The sequence below is a fragment of the Pararge aegeria genome, chromosome 13 (assembly GCF_905163445.1).
Source record: "Pararge aegeria chromosome 13, ilParAegt1.1, whole genome shotgun sequence".
In the NCBI taxonomy this organism is placed as follows: Eukaryota; Metazoa; Arthropoda; class Insecta; order Lepidoptera; family Nymphalidae; genus Pararge; species Pararge aegeria.
The window spans coordinates 11,062,907-11,086,424 of NC_053192.1; the positions used below are offsets into that span (position 1 = coordinate 11,062,907).

The following is a 23,518-nucleotide window of genomic DNA, read 5'->3' on the forward strand; positions in this document are numbered from 1 at the left end:
AAATAAGCCGTCAAGCGATCCGTTGGCATCATGCTTTAAACGGTGCACGGTGAAGGAAAACATGTTGAGGAAACTGGCATGCCTTAGAGTTCTCCATTATGTTCTACAGCGTGTGAAGTCTGCCAATCCGCACTTGGCCAGCGTGGTAGCCTACGGCCTAAACTATTCTCATTCTGAGAGCAGACCCGTGCCGTTAGTATTTTAGGCCGTTTATGGGTGGATGATGATTATCATGAAACGTAGCAAAAATGAACTCGCATTATTATGCAAAAATCAATTAAATAACAACACTCATTAATACTAAGAAAACCCTTTATTTGGTAAATTTTTAGACGGGTTTATTATCATGATGTTATTAAGGTTGTTTCTTTTACCTCCTCTTATGACGACCTCTCTGGCGCAACGGTGAGCGCTGTGAATTTAAGTAGGAGGTTCGATTCCTGGCAGGGGTATTTTATAATTTCTGAAATTTCTCTGGTCTGATCGGCTTTGGCACCCTACCGACAAAGATGTGCCGCTAAGCGATTTAATGTTCTGGTACTATGTCGCGTAGAAACCGATTAGGAGTACGACTACCATACTCCCTAACAGGCCAGCCCGCTACCATCTTAGACTGCATCATCACTTGACACCAGGTGAGATTGCAGTCAAGGGCTAACTTGTAGTGGAATAAAAAAATGCTAATTTGATTTGCGCGGTACTGTTAGCTAAACGACGAAACTTCCGATTCCTTATTTATAGAAATATATTGTTTGCTGAGCTGAATTAATGTCAAAAGCTTATTCTATATTTACATAATATGTTTAACTATCGAACGATCATGTGGAATAATAGTGTTCTAATCTAATAGAAAACCATGTAAAAGGTCCAAGTTCCTTCATATATTATGTCACATTGTGTGTCAGGGGTTAAGACGAGTAAATTCCGTTAGTTTTAATCTAAAATGCGGTAATAGTCTAGTGGGAAAGGCTTCGGCTTCCTTTTCCGGGGGACCGAGTTTGATACCGGGCACTCACCGCACCTCTTAACTTTTCGCAGTTCTGTGCGTATTTAATATAGCCAATATCACTTGCTTTACTTGGTGAAGGAATACATCGTGAGGAAACCTGCATATCTGAGAGCTTTCATAACATTCACAAAGGTGTGGTGTGAAGTCTAGCAATTACTTGGACAGCGTGACCTAAACTTTTCTCATTCTGTTTCCTGCCACGTATAATTTGAGTACCTTCAAGGCTAGAGTGAATAGGCTTTTTCTAGGCAAGCGTGCTCCAACCTAGACTTCATCATTGCTTTCTAACAGCACGATTGTCGTCAAGCGCTGGCCTATCGTTAATATATAAAAAAAAAAACCTGAGAGGGGACCCATGCCGTGTGATGATGATATAAATTCTAAGTTTTCAAACTCTGAACTTAATTTATATTTTGGTAAAGCTACTTTATACTTTTCCAATTGTCAATGTAGATTTTGTTTCAAAGAGATTTTAAGTAAATGTGTACAAAGAATAATGGAAGTCCTGTTTAACTTAATAGTTAATAGCTCTATATGTTACCGCCGTTTGATGTCGGAATAGAATACAGTTGTCACCACCCCCTCCTCTGTCCGTGGGTATTGCACGAGGCCATTATTTGAACATAATTTTTATTAGTGTTTTTACCTACACTTGGAGGAATTATCAATTGTATAAATTTAAAATGCATATAAAAATTTTCGGAACCGACAGGATTTGAACCTGCGACTCTCTGGTAATCGCGGCCTGAGCGCTTTCTCCAATTAAGCTACGGCTCTCCTACCGTCGATGACGTAAATTCGATAATCCTGTCAGTTCCATCCCACAATGAGAAGGGGTTAAGACCGTAGTCCACCACGCTGGAACAGTGCGGATTGGTGGATTACACACTTGTGACAACCTGTTAAAGCGGCTAGGAAACTTTGTAATAGTGAAATTCATGTGACATAATATACGGATGGCCCCTCAGTATCAACTGTGAACCGGACCACACATTTCAGTAATTGTCAATACTTTTTATCTAAGTTGATCAGACTGAATTGTCAGTCACGATTGTCTGCACGAAAACAGTTATTAGGTGTGAAGTGATATTTGTCCTTACACGCGCTTTCGTCTTGGTGAGCAAACATCACATCAACCCAGTTAGATTGTCCATACCACTGTACTTGAGATGATATTTTCGACAAGTCACATTTACTTTAGAATAAATCTTTTTTTTAGTCACTTTAACAATACCACTGCCATAAAGACACACTAATGATATGGGAATATCCAATCCAGGCTGTCCAATCTTCACCTCCTGACGCACAAATAACAAGAGTCTTATTTAACTATTGGACCACATGTCCATTTTATATATCACCATGACCAAGCAGTTAATAATACAACACTGTTCACTCCTGAGCTTTACTCGCTTCAGTTATTGATTCATATTGTTCCTTGTCTAGTTCAGTCATCGTAAAACTGCCGTCCGGCAATAACAGCACCACCCGCCGTGTACCACCTGCAGTAAAGAAAACGAAATCAATATGTTGAATGAATGCACTTTTATTATACACCACATAAACATATAGAAAAACATAAATTAAATTTAACAAAAAGTATACAATTTGGCGGCCTTATCGCTACATAGCGATCTCTTCCAGGCAACCAAAGGCGTTAAAAACAGCTCATAATTAAATAAATAAGTAGGCATAATATAAGTACTTTTGAAACGTCAAGTCTGTCTGTTAGTAGTGACTACCACCTTTCAAAATTAAAAAAAAAACAAAATTCATTTATTTCAAGTAGGCCTAATATAAGCACTTTTGAAACGTCAAGTCTGTCTGTTTGTAGTGACTCTACCACCGGTTCGGAAGGCAGATTCTACCGAGAAGAAGCCGGCAAGAAACTCAGCAGTTGCTCTTATCCAACATCAACAATTTACATTTTACATTTGAACATTCATTTTTCTATCTTGTGAGAGCTGAAAGCGGAGCCGGATGCTTCCAAGCAACCTTGTCATTAGGAAATTAATCAATTGTATAGTAACCTCGCTGTAATAAATGTGTTTTTTTACAAATTCTTTAAACTTATGCATTGGCAGGTCCAAAATCACCTTAGGAATCATATTATAAAATTATACTCAATCCCACAAATGACTTCTGTGCCTTTCGTAGACGAACCGATAAGAAACCGGCAAGAAACTCAGCAGTTGCTCTTTTCCAACAATTTACATTTAAACATTATTTTTTTTATCATGTGAGAGACGAGAGTTAAGCGATGTTTAAGTATTTGCGTGCGTATGTGCACGCGCGTGCAGGTGTTAACGTACCGGGTGAAGGCAGGTCAGCCTGCACGAGTTGCGCGATGACCTGCGTGGCGTCCTCGCCGGGCTCGCCTTCCACCTGCACGGCGACCTGCTGCAACGCACCCGGCTCGCCACCCGGCATCAACTGCGCCAGCTGGGCCGGGTCGATCGAGAGCACGTCCTGGACACAGACAGACAAACAGACTCCTCATTAATATTAAAATGTTGACGACCTCACTGGCTTAGCGTTGAGCGTTGCGTTTTTATACTGGAGGTCCCAGGTTCGATTCCCGGCAGGGGCTTTTTGTAAAAATTTATTATTTTCATATTTACTCTAGTGAGAGGCTACGGCCGTGGCTTGTTACCATCCTACCGACAGATTCACGTGCCGTTAAGCGATTTACCATTCCGGAAACCGATATAGGTCCAATATAACTGCCATACTTCCTAACAGGTTAGCCCGCTACCATCTTAGACTACATCATCACTTACCATCAGGTGTGATTGCACTCAAGCGCTAACTTGTACTGTAATAAAAAAATAACCATTCTTTGAAACTGGCATGCCTCATAAAGTTCTCAAAGACGTATGAAGACCGGTTAGACTCTTCTCGTTCTGAGAACCGTGCCCTGCAGTTGACCGGTAATGTATTGATGATGATGCTGATCTGTCACTGCACAAACATAAGGCGGCCAGTACAGTCAATCTCGATCGCGATGTGCGATCAAAATCATAGATCGAGATGCAGATTGATCGTGGACAGAGTGGGTTGACCGTCAATCCACTTGACTGACTTTATACGGGTCACCTAACGCTGACTCAGACTATATCTCAGGAAACTGCGGTTGCTGTTTTCGGTAACGGCAACTCGACATAATCGCCGAATGCACCTTCCGGAGACAGCTAAAACTAGATTCAATCCTAGTTTCTAGTAACTTTCACGTTTAATACCGTGTCCGTTTTGCGACACAAAATTCTGAAATCATTTATAGGCCTAATTTATAAGCAATTTGTTGCCTATCGGTAAGTAAAACTCAATTTTATTGTTATTTAGTCGAAAAAAGATAGATTGAATATTCAATTTGTTCATATCTCAACTTTCAAGACAATCAGTTTTTCCTATTATAATAATTGTATACGACATACGTAAATGAATATTGAAAGTTACACAATTTTAATATTCAAGTAAACATAATGATTACTGAAAAACTCGAAAATCTTTTTAAAACTATAAGCTGTCGTATTACCTGTCCATCTTCTCTAGTTACATAAGTGACGCCTTCACCATCCCCATCAACGCCACCTTCCACTCCCTGAACGGATCCATCAACACCTTGAGTTGCCACCAATAGCGTCTGCAAATGAAATGTAGCTATTAGTAACAAAAAAATATTTAAATAAAATCTAATTTAACTTTAGAAAAGTTTCACTGAGATCATGCACTTAAAAATAAGCTGCCTAAGCTTCATTGTGTGCCTAAGTTTCTGTAAAAAAGAAAGCAGCATACCCGCTTATAAATAAAAAACGTGCTATTTAAAAAAAAAAAATGCAAATATAAATTTGAATCGTCGTTATTTTTAAATTAGGCATAAAATTGTTATTGTTACTATAAAGTATCTATTAAAAATTGTTAAGACAATCTTACGTAGAGAATCTTTGTTGCTCTTTACAGCATGTTATTTGGATGGTACTAGAGATAACTAAAGACTATCAATTTAAGTGTCCACGCCGCTCATATGCTAAAGTAACAATACGTTAGTTAACGCGGGTCAACCGCGGGGAATGGGAAGTTTAATTCTTTCTGATGGACACATAGCACAGTGCATCGTTACAAAGGTTTTAAAAAAAATTACGCAAAAATAATGAATATTTACGACAATGTACATTCAGATGCAATGCATTGATTCAATTCATATGCCGATACCGACAAAAAACTACTTCGATATTTTCAAATAAAGAGTCAATCGCTCTTAGCTTAGCACAGCCGCGTGTCTTAATATTGGTCGCGGTTTTTTTCTTTGTCTGGGAATGAAACTTTACTTACTTGTCCATCTTCGCGCGTGACGTACATAACGCCGTCGCTCTCCCCATCGGCCCCTTCTACAGCCCCCTCTACTCCTTCCGCTGCCACAAGTAACGTTTGGCCATCCTCATTTTCACCAGCAACCTACGGAACATCTTAAATTGTAATAAAAAGCATACACTTGTTACATGTACATAAAACAATTTTTACGAGACTACTTGTAAAGTAAGTTTTAAAAACATTAATAAAATCAAATGTGTTAAAAATAAAAATAAAATCTTTATGAAAGTACCTTTTTTTTAAGACTTTCTCGGAGATTGTCCAACCTTAGTTTAGAACCAAATCCCCCAACGGCTCTATATTACTTTTTGTTGATTTTTTTTAAGTACATGAAAGAGCGCCTCGCTGTGCACCTCTGTACTTTCTAAGGCGCCCTAGGGCTCCACGGCACCCAGGTTAGAAAGCCCTGATCTATATGTTTTCGCTCTTTTAAAAAATAAAAGTAAGAACTCTGTATGGCTCCGGAGGAGGTAAAATAGTTTGATCACTGACCTGGTACAAGACGCCATCTTCTCCGCGTATCATAATGGGCGGATGCGCAGAATGTAACTGTAGTCCCACTTCTTCACCGTCGTCTACGTCAACACCACTCTCCAATAGCTGTTTTACACTTGCCTCCACCTTCACCTCCGTCTGTGTATACACCATTTATAATTTATATTTATATTAATTCTATCATAATCAGAGTTAGGAATGGAATGCGAGATTTAAGATGAATTCATCATATCGACCCATTACCCGCCTACTACAGCGCACGGGTCTCCTACCACAGTGAGAAGGGGTTAAGGCCGTAGTACACCACGCTGACCCAGTGCGGATTGGGAACATTATGTAGAACTCTCAGGCATGCAGGTTCCCTCACGATGTTTTTCTACACCGTCGAAGCATGTGATATTTTTTAACTACTTAAAACGCACATTCATTAGAAAAGTTAGAGGCTGGGATTCCAACTCGGCCCCAGGAAAGTGAAGTCTAGCTCCTACTCACTGCGCTATCACCGCTTTAGATTACTTAACACGTGGCAAAGTGTCATAAAACGTGTTACATCCTTGCCAGCGTGTTTGTGCACTCATTCGTATTCAATTCGTTTTCATGATTCGAATGAACAGTGGCGTGCACTTCTTACATGCACAAAAGCGCTGCCTACCCTATCATTTTTATACAACTGGCAGCAGAGGAGGATTTTGTGATTTTATGGCATTTTAATGCTCCATGTTTACCCTGGTCCAAATTTCTGTGCACGCCACTGATTCCAAATAGCCTATATAATGATTGTGCGGTTTTTTGTGCACTAACTGGTGGTTTTTGGGTTTTTACACTGTTGAATTATGACGTAGCCGATCTCATTTCTCGGTACTTAAAATAAGCATATTGTACAGAGCAGTTTAAGTAGAGCAGGTAGGCCAACGAATGTACAAGAGAGGTGCTGACGACGATTGATTGCGGCACACATTATGAACAAAGTCTCTATCTACGAAATGTTTTAGGTAGACTCAAATAACGGATCAGTGCACAATTGTACATTCGTGAATTTCAGATCCATTTTTATGATTAAAGATTTTAAACTAAGATTTTCGTGGTTAATCAACATTTCTTAAGCATAGATCAACGGGTACATACCACGATAATATTTTGAATTTCGGAAGGACAAAAATTTCAATCGTGAGGACGGTTTTAAATTAGCAAGTGTGTGGAACCCAGTGGTAGAATTATGCAAACCAAGAAAGCATCGTACAGCTTCTCAATTTAAAAGTGACGTTGTCAGTGTAGTGTGTCGAAATGTTCGTGAAATACCGACAAAAAGAACACGAAAGCGGGTAGTCAGATTCTGCATGTGACATCCGACTTGACATCTCGTGCCTACGAAATCTAATTGGAGAGTTTGTTTAGATACAAGGTTGGTCCAAACTGTTTGAGCCTCTAGCAAAGATGTTTGTTTACACGTTTGTGTATTGATCAGTCACTGTGCAATTAATTAGAATGCTTTACACTATTCGATTGGTCTGCCAGTGTTAGCGACGGCAAAACAAGCCAATTCGGCCTTTTTCGCATTTACACCAACTAAAAGAAAAGCATTATACCAAACAATAACTATTCTGATCTGATATCTCCTATTTTGATTACACCAAATATAATGTCCTCGCAAAATATGTGACCTATTTGTTTTATTAGTGGTTAAACTTGTGAACGAATTTATTTATATACATTTATAATATTATCAGAATTTATAATATTATCAGACTTTTGGAGAATATTATATAAGAGTAAGATTTAATAAAATTTACTCACTCCATCCTCATCAGTCAACACTGGTAATGAAGGCTGGGCACCATCTCCCTGTATTAACATGCCTGTAGTACCACCCGGCGACATTTCAACCTACCAACAACGTATAATAAACCATTAGCATGAATTAAAAGTTAATGAAATGTATGATCTGTTTGCGTGAAAAGTTCAAATTCCACATAAGTCGAATAACAACCCCGCGCAAATTAAATTAGCATAATTTCTAGGACAATTCAAGTCATTTGCAGTTCTTACCGCGCGTCTATGGAATTCCCATCTGCACAATATTCTATGTGATAACCCATCCCGGAGTGTGTTCAAGTCGAGACTAAAACAGCACGATCAGGCTTCTCTATACAATTAGTTTAATAGAATGTCTTTTATTCTATATTTCGTATATATTTTTGTGTGTATTTATATATCATAAGAGACGTATTAAACTTTCATAAAAGACATGTTTCCTGTATACAAGACGTACTAAACTTGCTTAATAGACACAATTGCCAGTATCTCGGCCGAGTGCACGATTTGGAGTCAATTGAAATCGAGTGAAAATTGTTACTCAGCAAAATATGTATTCGATAAATTTTTAGGATTAATAAAATCTGACTTAGGTATCAGGTAAGGAATACATGAAATGTACCTTCATTAGCATTGTGCCGTGATGCGTTTCTGGAGGCGGCGTGGCGGGCGGCTGCGGTGGTGGCGTGGGCGGCGGGGTGGGTTCACCCTCCGCGCGCGCCAATCTTTGCCCCGTCAGCGGGCACAGAGTGAGCTCTCGGTCGGGGCTCGGGGAAGGCAAAGGACCGAGGTCGCGCGGGAATGGGTCTTCTACACCGTCCGATGAATCAGATGATGCTTCCCACTAAAGATTTCAAATTGCTATAATTACGCTGAATAAATAATCAGTGCTAGACGACGGTTATGGGTTTAATAAAGATGATGATGAACACTGAATAAGCCAGCGAACGGTGAAACTATACTATTTATAGGCTGAGAATGATCATGAAGAAAAGTGTGGAATCTGGTCCATTAAACTCATCCAGTTTTACTTGATCCTGAGGTTTGATAAATCAATCTGAGACCACATTGCTTGTGTTGATTAGAATTCAATTTCTTTAATGATATTTACCGATCACACTAATTTTGCAGGTGAATTCCGTCAGGATATACTTTCATGAACTCAATAACAATGAAAACACACAGTTTCCCTGACCGTTTCGACCAGGGTGGTGTCTCCAGTGGCGTGCCCTGTGGTCTCAATCAGGGTAACTATCAACAACTATTCGAATAGAGAACTTATATTAAAGGTACTTTGAAATCACTTATTGTAATAAAATACAAAAATCCAATACCTTATCGAACTCTATAGGAACAGATTTTTCACGGATGCGTACGATATTTCCGGCGGACGTCGCCACAGAGTAGCCTCGACCCCGCCCTCGCATGCCGCCCCCACCTCGCGGGGAAGACCCACGCAATAAACTGTCACCCTGTCAACATAAATAAAAATTTGGAAAATCCAAAAGTGCACGCCTCATAGCGGTCATTCATAGATTTATAAAATCCTTAAACAAAAACTCAAGTTTTTTAAAATGAAATAACAAATAAAATTAATATCTTTATGTCTCACGCGATTTTATGGGACGAAATTTACATTGCGCATGCGCGAATCTTGATTTTCCACATAGGTACTCTTGCATATAAAAAAAAATAGTTTTTGATAAATTATAATTAAACGACAGTACTTAGAACGCTGATATTAACTAGGAATCAGCACAGTGCATTACTTTATATAATACAAAAAAATATTCCCGTAAGATAATTTTTTCGTCCAATTTCTCTGCCACATACACGGATCCGTAAACACGGACGTCCAAGAATGATTAGTTTTATTATTATTTACTATATTGAACAAGGATAATTGCTTATAAAATATATATCATTTGTGATAGACAGATTATTTAACTTGATGTTAGTGCACTCATATTATCCTGTAAGTGTTATACTAATGAAAAAAACATCATTTAAGTTTTGAAAGACTGGGTTTTTTGACATGTCGAGAGTAGAGCAACCTCACGCTACGCTTATGAGGCGTGCAATTACCTTTTTTAATATTATTCTACTACAAGTTAGCCCTTGACTGCAATCTCAGCTGATGGTAATTGACGATGCAGTATTCCTCTTTGTTAAGAGGTTAACCTATGGTTTCTACACGGCATCATACCGAACGCTCAATCGCTTAGCGGCACGTCTTTGTCGTTAGGGTAACTAGCCACGGCCGAAGCCTCACAGCAGGCAAATGTATCTATATAAATATTTTGTTGTAATATTATCTAGGACCTTGTAATTTTTCTGTCGCCAAAGCCATTTGTGACCTATGTGACCTTCAATTTGAAAAAACTGCTGTCGTTTTGGTTGTCACAAAGTGATTTTTTCCATTTATGTCTCTTGCATTCTAGCATTGACTTTAGTAAAAAGTTGTGAAACGAACCCTAAATTGCTTGGCGGAAGTCATTGTCTGTAAGGTAGTAAATAGCAACGACTAAAGCCTGCTCCGAGACAAAAAAAAAGTATTTACTTGTGCCAGTTTCTTGTTGAGTATAGTGACAGGCGATTTTCCTTCACTCTGCTGACTGCTGCCGAAGGTCCGCTGTATCGTGCGTTGTATGATCTTCTGACCCGATGGGGTGATTATTGTCTTCTCAGTCACGTGCTGTCCACTCGAACCATACGATTTTCTTATCTGCATCAAAGTATTATTTTTAATTTTTATTCCACCACAAGGTAGTTAAGTAGTACAGTTTGTTGTTTGTTTGTTCGAAATCTTTATTGCACACACACATTTTATACAAATTAAACACAAATACATAAGAAACTTAGAAAATAAAATAGAGCATGCAAAGTCGGTCTTATCACTAAAGCGATCTCTTCCAGATAACCTTCGACGTAAGAAAAATAAAGGAACGGGTTGGTGCAGCAATTTTACAGTCTATGTTGGTAGCAGACTGAACTCTTAGTGGTATGGCAGTTGTATTACCCCTACTCGGTTTGACAGTGGCAATTTTTTTAATACTCTACAAGTTAGCCCTTGACTGCAAACTCACCTGGTGGTAAGTGATGATGCAGTCTAAGATATTTAACCTATTCATGTAATCGGTTTCTACGCAACATCATACCGGAACGCTAAATCGCTTAGCGGCACGTACGTCTTTGTCGGTAGGGTGGTAACCAGCCACAGCCGAAGCCTCCCACCATACGAAAAATATACAAACACTAATGATAAAAAAAACATACATAAACAATAAACAATTTTACTTCAAATCATATTTCTGTTGGTACCCACACTAGGCAAGCCTGTACTGTAACCTTTTTGAGTTACGTATACTTTTCTTTTGGGTACCGTAAGTTTTATTTACAATTAATTCAATACAAAGGTATACACTGCCGCATTTTCTTACCGGAGATTGTGTTGTGACAGACGACTGCTTCTTAGCTTCTTCAATTTTTTTCTGTAACAAAAAGATAAGCAAAACTATTGTCAATGAAGCTTTCATTTCGTTTGGTTTAATAACACCTTTTGTGACTTTACAAACTGCTAAAATTGAACACAATTACAATTAACCTAACCATCTAACACATATTATACCCACAAAGGAAGGTTGACTTCACAAAGGATTTATGTACTTATCACAGATGATATGCTGATCTCTAACGTATCTAATAAACAACGTGTAACAGAATTACGTAATAATATTGAAGGATGCATAAGTATATCTCATAAGAAGCACCCTGTAAAAATATTCATAATAAGCATATTTATTTTTCCATACAAAGGAATTCAAAACATTTTAAGTTTTTACTTATGACAACCCTATTGAAGATAAAAGACCGACACGCGCATAATACCTACGCTACTACCTATAAACTGGCAGAAGTAACATGATTTTAATTTTGCACGTGATGTTTGGGCTTTATCTGATTTCTTTCAGTAAAAACTATGGCTGTGGTTTGCTCAAAAACTATTAGGTTTAAAGTTTAACAGATAGGTCTCATAATGAACCTCTAACCTATGAAGTATTATTTTTGGTTTTCATTTATACTTTGTATATTATCTTCAAATCTAAATCTTTTTTAAAATGTGTAAAATGTGTCTATTGCTTACTTGTTTAGCTGCTAGAATTTGCTTTCTTATGATATCTTGGTCTATATTTAGACCCGGCCCCAATTTGCCGGGCGAGTCAATTTTCATTATACCAGAACTCTTTGACATTATGTACACACCTGGAACAAAGAAATGTTATCGTTGCAAAATTTCAGTCTAGTGGTATTCTAGTAATTAAAAACTACAAAGCAGTGCCGACGAATTTTTTTTAAGAACCAGCCCATTAGTGTGTCCTTCGGAATGCCGAACTCGCGTAAACAGAGATACAGTAGTTCGACGCCTTTGATCTCGTATAAAATGCCGACGTCGTAGGTTCCACGATTGCTCTAGCTAGTTGTGTTAGTGTAGGAGTTTCGTCGGTTCTTTATATGGCCATCCTTACTAACAACAAATACACGCACACACACAATCTCTTATGTATATGTATGTGTGTGTGTGTCGTCGTCGGCGTCCCGTACGCCCACGATTGCCCTGCGTAGGCTCCGTCAAACATCTATATGAGTTAGGTAGTATAATAACTCTGTGGTAGATACACGCATACACACACAACCTCTAATGTCAATCTCATGCAGTCTCAGCTGTTGGGGGTAAAAAAGTTAATATCTAGTAGGTCCCTTATTTACGAGGCCCCCGCATTTACCGCACGATTACTCTGTCTAAAGGGCTTCGTCGAACCTCTAAATGACTATGCTTACTCTGCGGTAAATACACGGAAACACACAATCCCTATGTCAAACTCATGCAATCTTAACTTTTGTAGGTAAAATATATATATAATACAAAAAGTATTTACCAGTACTCAGATTTGGCATATGCTTGGGGTCCACTTTGATTACACCTTTAATGTTCGGCATTCCTTTACCTCCTAAGCCCAGCGATTTCACCAGCTCTGGGTCAATGTTTGACTTTGGTGATTGTTGCCCGTTCATTATTCTCTTCTCTGTTACTAGATAAATAAACAAATAACTATGTTACAATTCTGTAATTTATGACATAGTTTTTATGTATTTTAATGATACTTACCTTCGGAAACGGAGTTCACAGGTTTGCTATCCGCTAAAAAAATATATAAATTAATTAAAACATATCATCACCAACTACCATTGCGTAATGAGGTACTACACTTAATTAATTTTATCTTAATTCTGTAATCCATGTTTTGTTTACTTATATACTTTTATGTATAATACCATTGGCATGGGCCTCATAAGAAGGCTTAGAGTCACTCATCGGGCAATGGAAAGAGCTATGTTAGGAGTATCTCTATGTGATCAAATCAGAAATGAAGAGATCCGTAGAAGAACTAGATTTACCGACATAGCTCAACGAGTCGCGAAGCTGAAGTGGAAATAGGCAGAAAACTTAGCTCGGAGAACCATTGGACGTTGGGGTTCCAAGGTGTTAGAGTGGCAACCCCGCACCGGTAAGCGCAGCGTTGGTCGACCTCCAACCAGATGGACAGACGACATCAAACGAGTCGTGGGGAGCCGCTGGATACAAGCGGCCCAGAATCGTGGAGTTTGGAACTCCCTACAAAATACCTATGTCCAGCAGTGGACGTCAGTCGGTTGATTTGATGACGATAACACCAGTATTAATACGTATGATAGATTTGCACTCTGCAAATCTATCATACGTATTAATTATTAATGATGACGACTACCGTGTAGAAGTAAAATATCAAATAAAAACAAACCTTTACAGTTGATCAACCTAATGAAAAATTACGCAAAAACATCGACGAAGCTTTCTTCTTGTTCTTGAACTGCTCCAAGAAGAACAACAAATATATTCCGATTATGCTTGCCGCTAGAAATAGCAGCACTTACTTGGTTGGAAGTTGTTTTATCCTCTTCTGGGTATATTGTGTTCCTTAGTAAGATGCAACGTTAACCTAATAGCTGCATTAAAATTAAAAAATGGATTTTATAATGATGTTTAAAATGGAATACCATTAGTAGAATCCGCGTCAGAGTAATCTTCATCACTGGAGACTTCACGTTTTATCCTTTTGCTGGCGGGTTCGTCCTCGCCACCACACCACGCCTTCACCTGGTCTAATGCGCGCGCCTTACTAGTGCGTTGAAGCCGCCTATGATAAGAACATTAAAAAAAGATCAGCAGAGTGAAAACTAAATGCACATACATGCACATACACGTGTACAAGTTTACATATAGCTCATGTAAAGCGTTCGGAGACGATGACGCGAGTTTCACGCTTTTTGTTCACCCAAAAAGTTCACATGTAACTCTTACTTTTATATACATATAGCTCATGTAAAGCGTTCGGTTACGATGACGCGAGTATCACGCTTTTTGTTCACCCAAAAAGTGCCTCAATGCCTAAAGAAATTTTTATATAAAAAGTAACGAAACCAGAACCAGTAACGAATATTTCAAGTAAATTTTTACAAAAAAATAATATACATAATACCGATCTCCTGCGACATGTTTTAATAAAAAGTGTAAAAGAAAATTAAATATAGCGAGTAACGGAAAAATGTGACTTAGAAATGAAGAAAGATGGCGCGTAACAGAAAAACGTTAAATTTATTTTAACGATCCAATGCTGTTGGATCGTTAAAATAAATTTAACGTTTCATCATTGGATCGACGCCATGGAATTCATTTCAACAGCCACGGCCACTCTGCCAAGAGTGCAAGACTAAGAAGATACGTCGATAAAGAAAGTTCACTTAAATAATAAGCTTAACATTTTAAACTTAAAACGTTCATTATAGTGGGAGTTTTCATCACCTCCCTGGCGTAGCGATGAGGGCTGTGGATCTTTCAGTGGGAACCCGATTTCCGGGGAATTTGTAATTTTATTTGTCTTGTCTGGTTTAGTGGAGGCTTCTGACAAGACGTACGAATCTATTCGCTGCTAAGCGAATTAGCGTTCGGGTACAATGTCGCGTTTGGGTTTAATATCACTGCCATTCCTCTAACAGATTACCCCGTTACCATCTTAGACTGCATCATAATTTACCAGCACGTAAAATTTTAGTCAAGGGAGTTCGAAACACAACGGCTCCCTAAGACTGTTGTCATCTGTTGACTTAGAAAGGGTCTAACAATTCTGCGTTTTATTTTTGGGTCGATCATCATATTATTTAACTAGAGGTGTGCCGGTTACTGGGCCGGGTTACCGGGCTAACCTCATAGGGACTATGGTAGTCATACCCCTAATAGGGTTCTACGCGACATCGCACGGGAACACTTAATCGCTTAGCGGCACATCTTTGTCGGTAGGGTGGTAACTAGCCACGGCCAAAGCTGCCCACCGGACCAGACCAAAGAAATTTCAGAAATTATAAATTCTCAAATTAGCTCTGCAGGGAATTGAACCCGGGACCTCCTACTTAAATTCACAGCGCTCACCGTTGCGCCAGGAAGTCGAATTTGATCCCATCACAAGTTAGTGCTAGAGTTATTAGTTACCTATCCGCTAATAGTATTATATAAACGAATACAATATTATTAACGGTCGTTCGCATTTGGGTCTACTTTTTCTTAGAAATTTTAAAGAGCAACAATATTCTGGCGTAACTTTAACCGTTTACGCATCGCACGCATCGGAAGCTCCAAGAAATATTTTTAACATTTTTCAACGTTTTTCATTGATGCTCAAGCGGAGCGGACCTATTGAATTCTAATGTAGCATAATATCCTCCTTCTTCCTTTAAATGTACTATCCGACACAAAAAGATCTTTCCAATTCGAACCAATAGTTGCTAAGATGGGCGCGTTCAACCAATCAAACTGTTCAGCTTTATAATATTAGTTTAGATTGTGACTCGATAATTTCATTTTTATCCTTACCCTGTAGGAGTCAGTGCTGGTTTGCTCTCAGACTTCTTCACTATTTGTTTGACCACCTGTGGTTGCGGCGTACTAATTTGCTTCACCTTATAAAAAGCAAAAAAAAAAGTTATTATGTGACAGTATTTGCACATATGGGATGGAAAGAAATGAATAAACTTGTGGTGACAGATGACAATACATTTATCACCAACCCTCCCCTTACCGCGGGTGTAGGGAGATGCGACTTAGGGTATTATAGAACGTGTAAATTAAAACCGAAATAATACTTCAGAGGTTTTAGAGGTACATTATATACTATCTCTGAGAGTTATCCACTGTCATATCTTTCAGTAACCCACTGTCATATTTTTTACTGAAGAAATCAGATACAGCACTAACATCACATGCAAAATTAAAATCAAGTGACTCCCGTCACTTTATTAGGTACGCGTCGCTTAGCGTACGTACTATGTACGTGTCGGTCTCTTATCTTCAATAGGGTTGCCACAAGTTAATACTTAGAATGTTTTGAATTAGTCTGCATCGAAAAAAAATATGCTTCTTTTGATTGAATATTTTTACAGGGTGATTCCTTATGAAATATACTTATGCACCCTTCAACAGTATTTTGTAATTCCGTTACACGTTGTATAACAGAGTAGAGATAGAAGCGTCATCTGTGCAACTACTACCATCATATTTTTAAACTAAAACATATATTTTTAAACCTAGTTTTAAAAATAATGTTTAAATACAATTGTTATCAAAAATGTTTCTCGACCCACCACCTTAAAAATAACGGATCTTAGAATATAACCGACTAGGAAATAAAAGAGCCTATCTAAAAAACCGAAAGAATCGTTCACCATAAAGAAAAACGAATCATACCTGTACCGGATGTTGCTGTTGCTGTTGCTGTTGCGCGCGCAACGCTTTGAGTTCCTTCTGCCGCGCCAACTGCTTCTCAAACGCCTCCAACAAATGCTTGCACGTCTCCATATTCTCCACCGGCTCCCATGTGTTTTGCTCACTATTTCCAAAGCGCGTTTAAAAATTATTATATAAAATTTGTTACAAAATTCCTTGGAAAGTGTTTGTTTTCCTGGGATAAAAAGTAGCTTATGTTACTCATCGTCTTTTCAACTAACTCGAAGCCAAAAACCAAGTCGATTGGTGGCTTTGTTAGGACGCGATGGAAGGACGGACAAAAAATCAAACACAGTTTAGCATTTATAATAAAAGTAGATATAACATATACAAGTGAATTACCATGTATCTGATTATAGTTTAGAGACTGATCTTAGATAGAAAAATAGCATTAGAATAAATAAAATTTTCTTTTGATATTCAACTGAATACTTGCTTATTGATACTGAGAATTCTTTAACAGAAAGTACAATACCTAACAATTTTGAGGCCCGACCGGCAGGGTGATTATGTATCTCGCGACAGGTTTGCGTCAGGCGTAAATCTTGCAATCACTGCTGTCAAACGTCACTTTTCCATACAATAAAAAAACAAAAGTGCACCCTGCCGGTATTCGAAACCATGACCCCGAGATCCGTAGTTGAAAATGAAACGAGGCGATCGGAACACTCGTTGTAGTTATAATTAAACGAATGCATTTATCGCCATTACCCCAAAATAATGGAAAAAATTATGTATAAACACTAAGTAGACAACATGAATAAAGTTTTTTTTAAATTTAAACCAATAATTTACTCACTGTGGATAGCCCTCCCACTTGAGTAAGTATTCGTAGTGCTTGCGTCTTGGGTTGAAACGCTTGGCGAGTATCTTCTCGACAACATACTCGCCCGCCTCCGCGCCTGTCCCGCCCTCGCGCTCGGAACGACGCGCTATCCTGTCTTCAGGCGGCACGCGTTCTTGGGCATTTCGCACAGAGTCCGTTGATAAATCCTTCGAAAAAGGAAACCGAATAAAGCTCAATCTTACCCGTTTGTTATAAAAATCAGTGTAATACAACAGCTTGAAAACAGTTATAATGTAGAATTAATAATGTAACAATTCTGTTCAACAAATTAAGAAAAAGCTAACCTGATTGCCAGCTCAAATAGTAATTACCAAGCGTTTCTATCATCATCGATCTATGGAACTATGACAAGCAGTCTATCATCTATGAGGATACATACACAGACAAACTAACCTTTTTAGTGACAGTAGTAGATAATGGCAACTTATTTACAAGGATCTTCATGGCTGGGCTAGCTTTAACTTCATCACTTTCTTCACCTGATGGTTGTGTCTCAATATCTTCCTGTAAAATTTATTATTTATTCAAAATCAAGCCTTAGTTCTTAATCATCAGTCTCTATAATGTTTATGAAAAATACTATATGTTAAAAATGTTTAAAATACATATAAAAATTCGAGCAGTTCCCATAATTACAAAATTATTATCTTATTATCATTTGAATATAAATGCATTAAACAATTAATATCTTTGATGTTTCTTCTGAATGTTGGGTATAAACACTAAAATCAAAATATTAAATGTATTCTAAATGTAACATAATGCAAGTAAACTAACTATTTTATTCAATTTTCGTGGTCTGCCTCTTCTTCTGACTTGAGTTTCTGCTGGTGTCTGCACTGGAACCAGTTGATCTTCAGCCTTAAGCTCCATCTGAATATTATTATAAACTTTGGAACAACAAGAAACTTTAAGCAATTTGTTTTCTTCTGTTGTTATGGATGATATTTATCATAAGCATACAGAGCCACACCAACACATAGCTAGATAAAACTATCTTTAAACATGAACATAATTATAAAGGGCAAGCCAGAATTGCATTCTTGTAAAAAAGCCATAACTGCATATTTAAAGAGTTTATCATATGACGATACTGAAAACCTACTTACTATTTTAAAATAAAAAGGGCACCCATTTTCTGTTAAAATTTAATTTATTTACTAACAACTTTATTTACAAAGTACCCTTAATACACATTCATTCTCATTAATGAATACAGCAATACACACCCTCTCTTCACTCCATCACACACACACACACACACAAACAACAGACATACACCTTCATATTTATAAATTTTTTATAGAGAGGAACAAGTAGTATATAACATATTTATAATCAACCATTTACAAAAATTATAAATCAATTAGCCCGTTAGTATATTCCTATTATTATTAAGTAATTATAACTGCATGTTTAATATTTGAGCTAAAAATAATCAAAAACCCTAGGGGGTAAAGGCACTGAAGCTGAAATACAAGGTTTCTTAGTTTAGCTTCAGAAGCTTGTAGTAATATAATTTTTTAAGATTTCATGGATGCCCCATCCTATAAAATAAGAAATGTTTTTACTATATTGTTTAGACTTAAGATTTTTGGAAATAAATATTATTATTATTATTATTATTCTTAGCAGCGTCCAAGTTTGCATCCTGCTTGCAACCAATCTTTATTTTTGTATATATAATTTTTGGTTGCTGGTCATAATACCATACATTTATATATATACTGTACCACCTACCCAGCATCCGTAGCATTTTCTTCAAAAGATAGCCGAAAATGTTACTTACAACTTTAGCATGTGCAAACTTAGAGAGAGCTTGCACATTAGCCCCAGCAGTTATCCAGGCAGTCCTTTGTGCTTCAGGCATGCGGCACCATTGCTGGTACAGCTTCCAGCTGTTGTCTGCATTTGAAGTGGACCCATCACGCACTGATGAACATTTCCACAATAGGAATGCCCACACTTGAGCCTTACTTTCATTCTGTATGACATACAAAAACTCAAACTAAAATTAAAGCACTAAACATATCAAAATCCAGTCCTCCACTAAGAGTATGGGTCCCGTCTTAAAATGCTTGAAATCATTAGGGAGAATTTTTATGAAAGTATTATATGGTGAGAGGACTATGTGTTGCACACACAAGGTACACTAACTACCCACAGCCTGTTAAAATTAATTTATCTAATATATTTAATCAACTTGTGCGGTAATGTTGAGTCAGAAACAGATTCAGAAACTTTGAATCAGGGTCTAAAAAAAACACTGCATATACTATTCCTGCAAAATGCCTTAAGTACTTAGTAGTCTTTTTGGCATACATAATTCAATATTACTCACACTATCTCTTACAGGTGACTTTCCAGTACAACTGCCACCATCTTTATGCTCTTTGAATTCATCAACAAAATGAAAAGCAGAATGACACTGGCCACAAACATGGACATCCAATGTTGCCATTTCTTCATGTGCCTCTATAAAAAGGAAAAACAATCAAAATTTACATGTTTCCAATATAATATTTGTGGTGTAAAAAGAACTTACACTATACTTTTGTCTGGTTTTAGTGGTAAATTAAGCTTCCTTGTATATATAAAGAATATTTAATTTGTGCACACATTTCTAACAATGGAGTCCTGAATAAACAGGACATGCTTCAAGTGATTCCTCACAGTCTCATGTTAGTATCACATCTTGGAAAATTTATTGTTTAAAATATTACCATAGTCTACTAGGGGAGATTGACTGACTTTACAATTCTAAGAGGATAGGACATTTAAACCTAGAGATCTTCAAACAAATGCATTCCCAAGGATGATTGAAGACTGGGCTAAACAAAAAGCCCATCTTAACTTTGAAGAGGACATATTGTGCTGACCACACATAACATGGGTTAAGAGCAAGGCGTTAATTGTATAAATAAATAATTAGGACTTTAAACTGATTATAATTTAAAGGTTAATTTTCATTATAACTAAGTCAACTGGACACAAATATAAGCAGAATTGACTTTTTTTATAAACAGTAACAGATCCTAAAAATTTGGCTTCCTACGCACAACTTGCTTCAAGAAACCTAAAGAAAACCAGATTTTGCTGTGATTTAAAAATTGTGTTACTCATCCAATGTTTAAGTTGGTCTCTGCACCAAGAGAGATGTGCCTGCTTGGAAGCAGGCACATCTCTCACAAGATAGAAAATTTATTATATATTATATTTTTTCATAGTAAACTGTAAAATGATGTTGAAAGAAAGCAATCTGTTGATTTTCTTGCCAGCTCTTCTTGGTGGAATCTGCCATCCGAACCTGTGGTAGAGTCACTACAAACACTGACTTGATGTTTCAAAAGTGTGTATAAACTGGGCCTACTTGAAATAAATGAATGAATAACTGGAACTCATCTCCCCACTGCTTCAATGTATTGCTAGAAAATTGGGTGCTAACTTTAGATTTCTGTAAATCCTTAATTGTTAATTGAATGAAATAGAAAATTAAACCACACCCTGCATATTGATTATGAAAGGCAGAACTTTCAAGATATGCCCATCCATGGTAAGGCGTACTGAGCACCCCAAGTTTTAAGCACAAAAATAGTCTTAATTAATACCTTTCAAAGCTGTAGGATTTTTAGTAAGTTCATCCGGATTGCCCGCAGGTATTTCCTCAGCAGAAGTAGATTCTCCTTCTTCCATGGTAGTCATTTTCACTTTATTCACCTAAAAGCCACAGGGGTATTTAATATTATCGCTGTTCTCATATCTGTAACTTCATAACCTTTACATAGGTGAAGAATTCCCGCCAAGTGGCTAAACCATAATTATCGAGTACACTCACTTTAAAACTATACTATTATATATTCATGAAAAAGATTCCTATTATATAAACCTGGCTGGCTTTTAAAATTGTTCTAAAAAAGCCGATTTTTTAACGTTCAAACAATTATAAACACTCATATCATTCAAATCGACGCTTGTTGGCTTTCATTAATCTCATTGCAAAGCGTTGGCTGGATTACGTTTATTATAATTTGTATTTTAACACAAAAACAAGATTTTTATTTACTTTTGATTTGAAATTTATGCACTTTTAGACTTACCAAAACAATGTCAAACTATATTTTTTTTAAAAGGTACTTTAAAAATATTAACCCTGAAGAACATACGCAAAACGGAACAACCAAGGCAAGCATCGAAATATTTATGGAGCACAAAAAGCGTTGCCGACGCATCGACACTGTCCTATAATAATGGCCGACAAACTGTGTTCTCTAAGTCAACGTGTTAAAAAAGTAACCAATGGCAAGAATCATAAAACTGCTATCCGACCAATCACAAATTATTTGTTAAACGACATAACGTAACAGACTTACTAACTTTGTATTGTCGACATTATTCGCCGAAAGATGTTTTATGTCGACGAATCTAATCGACAAGTTTATTTAATACAATTTATCCTAAAAGTTAATATTTAACACCAATACCTAATCGTAAGGTGTTCTTTTTTATTAGTTTTATTGAAATTAAATACAGCTTTGAGCTTAGATATGAAAATCACCATACCTGTCCTAATTTGTTAGCTAAATGCTGCTATCGGCGATTTTATATCGCTATCTGCTGTGCTTAGAACTAGACTAGAGATTTTTTGGATCTGACTTTGCTGACTGCTGTCCTTGGAAGGCTTACTCAAATTTAGCATGGAGATAGACTTGTGTCAGGCACTTAACTTTGCCTCATTTTACGAATTAGGTAACAATTTATTAAGTGAAATCAAAGTACTGCCTAGGTTTAAGCCCATAAGACCCATAACGCTGCTCTGATGCTGGTTGGAGAGCTTATGCAATTGTCGGTTAATAGCTGCAGCAGAAATATATTTTTTACGTAGCAGGTATTACTACATTCTTTGACGTCGTTGGATTTTTTGTTTATATCCTAAATATGACCTAAACTGAAATCACCGAATGCTTTTTATAATTAGGCATTACTCGAATACGAAAGGACCTATTGATATTTCCGGAAAGCCGGAAAGTTCAAAAGTGCGACCCAAAAAACAATCAGTCGAAAAATGCATCTATTCGCTTATCATAATCTAAAGCATTAAAATGTATGTATGTTCAAACATACATACATTTTAATGCTTTCAATTTTTTGTTCAAACATCTTAGTTCTTAGACTGTTACAATCAACGGTTGTAAAAATGGGTGTTGAACTCTACTGTTAGTACGATCAGTGCTCTTATTTAGTACATATTTAGTACCTAACTTTTCTGACAGTTACAAACAGATGACGACCTGCGATCTTTCTAAAGAACTAGCAATTAATTATAATCTGTTCCTGTAAATTATGCGTTTTGTACACTAATCGTGGGACTTACTGTTAAAATCATTGAATTAATATGTTACTATCTTATAATTATAAGTTCTGTGATCATAATCATTGATTTAATATGTTCTGTATCAGAACTTAATTAGCAGTGTCAGGCAACTATGCTTTACCACAATATCTTATATGCCTGCAGACATAACTCTTTATATAACCATATTTAAACAACCTAAATGGAACGTACCTTTTAAATTTTAATGTGCCTAATTTAAAAAAAACTTGGGACTTTCAACCCCATTTAATTTCTTTAGGGGTAGATTTTCTAAATCGTAGTTTAGCTATAGGCCTTTACCTGCCTTGGAATAGGCATAATGACTAATTTTGAAAAACTGAAATTAAAGGATTGTATAAATTGTAAATTATATTTAAAAAAAATATTTACCGCAATAACGCTCACTGCACTCGTGACGTCATAGTACAGGTAAACTATAGTCGTAAAAATGTAATAGGCCCGTTTTGACATTTGTCATCGCGACGTAACTAGTTATGGACCATAAGACTCTGTACTCGATACTCACGATAAATCAATTCAAATTATTTATGTATAATAAAAATTATTGTAAAGTGTTCGTTCGTTCAAAGTATTCCTTTAACTTCACAACCAATACGCGTGACTGGCTGTTGATTATACGTCCACTTTTCAACATGTTGAAACAGAGTTAGTACTATAAGTATAACAACAAACACAAAAATCGAGTCAAATCACTATGTTTAAATTAATGTCCAAAAT

At 37.0% G+C, this 23,518-nt stretch overlaps 1 protein-coding gene across 4 annotated transcripts; it reads right to left on the reverse strand.

Annotated features, from left to right (window-relative positions):
• Positions 1 to 564: 564 nt before the first annotated feature.
• LOC120628522 lies at positions 565 to 21,617 on the reverse strand. 4 transcript variants are annotated; one of them, XM_039896901.1, is made up of 23 exons: positions 21,507 to 21,617; positions 21,018 to 21,126; positions 19,751 to 19,884; positions 19,199 to 19,393; positions 18,187 to 18,282; positions 17,803 to 17,913; positions 17,362 to 17,555; positions 16,524 to 16,665; positions 15,654 to 15,739; positions 13,784 to 13,923; positions 12,855 to 12,887; positions 12,625 to 12,777; positions 11,832 to 11,950; positions 11,128 to 11,178; positions 10,248 to 10,412; positions 9,022 to 9,159; positions 8,310 to 8,531; positions 7,670 to 7,759; positions 5,873 to 6,013; positions 5,342 to 5,464; positions 4,545 to 4,652; positions 3,322 to 3,478; positions 565 to 2,511 (listed from the first exon to the last, which is right to left on the reverse strand). In XM_039896901.1, exons 2-23 carry the CDS (start codon positions 21,109 to 21,111, stop codon positions 2,402 to 2,404), a joined length of 2,802 nt encoding a protein of 933 aa, XP_039752835.1. In that variant the 5' UTR covers positions 21,112 to 21,126; positions 21,507 to 21,617; the 3' UTR covers positions 565 to 2,401. The 4 variants fall into 4 exon arrangements, with proteins under 4 accessions (XP_039752835.1, XP_039752836.1, XP_039752837.1 ...); XM_039896902.1 differs by lacking the exon at positions 21,507 to 21,617 and adding an exon at positions 21,245 to 21,468; XM_039896903.1 differs by lacking the exon at positions 12,855 to 12,887.
• Positions 21,618 to 23,518: the final 1,901 nt, after the last annotated feature.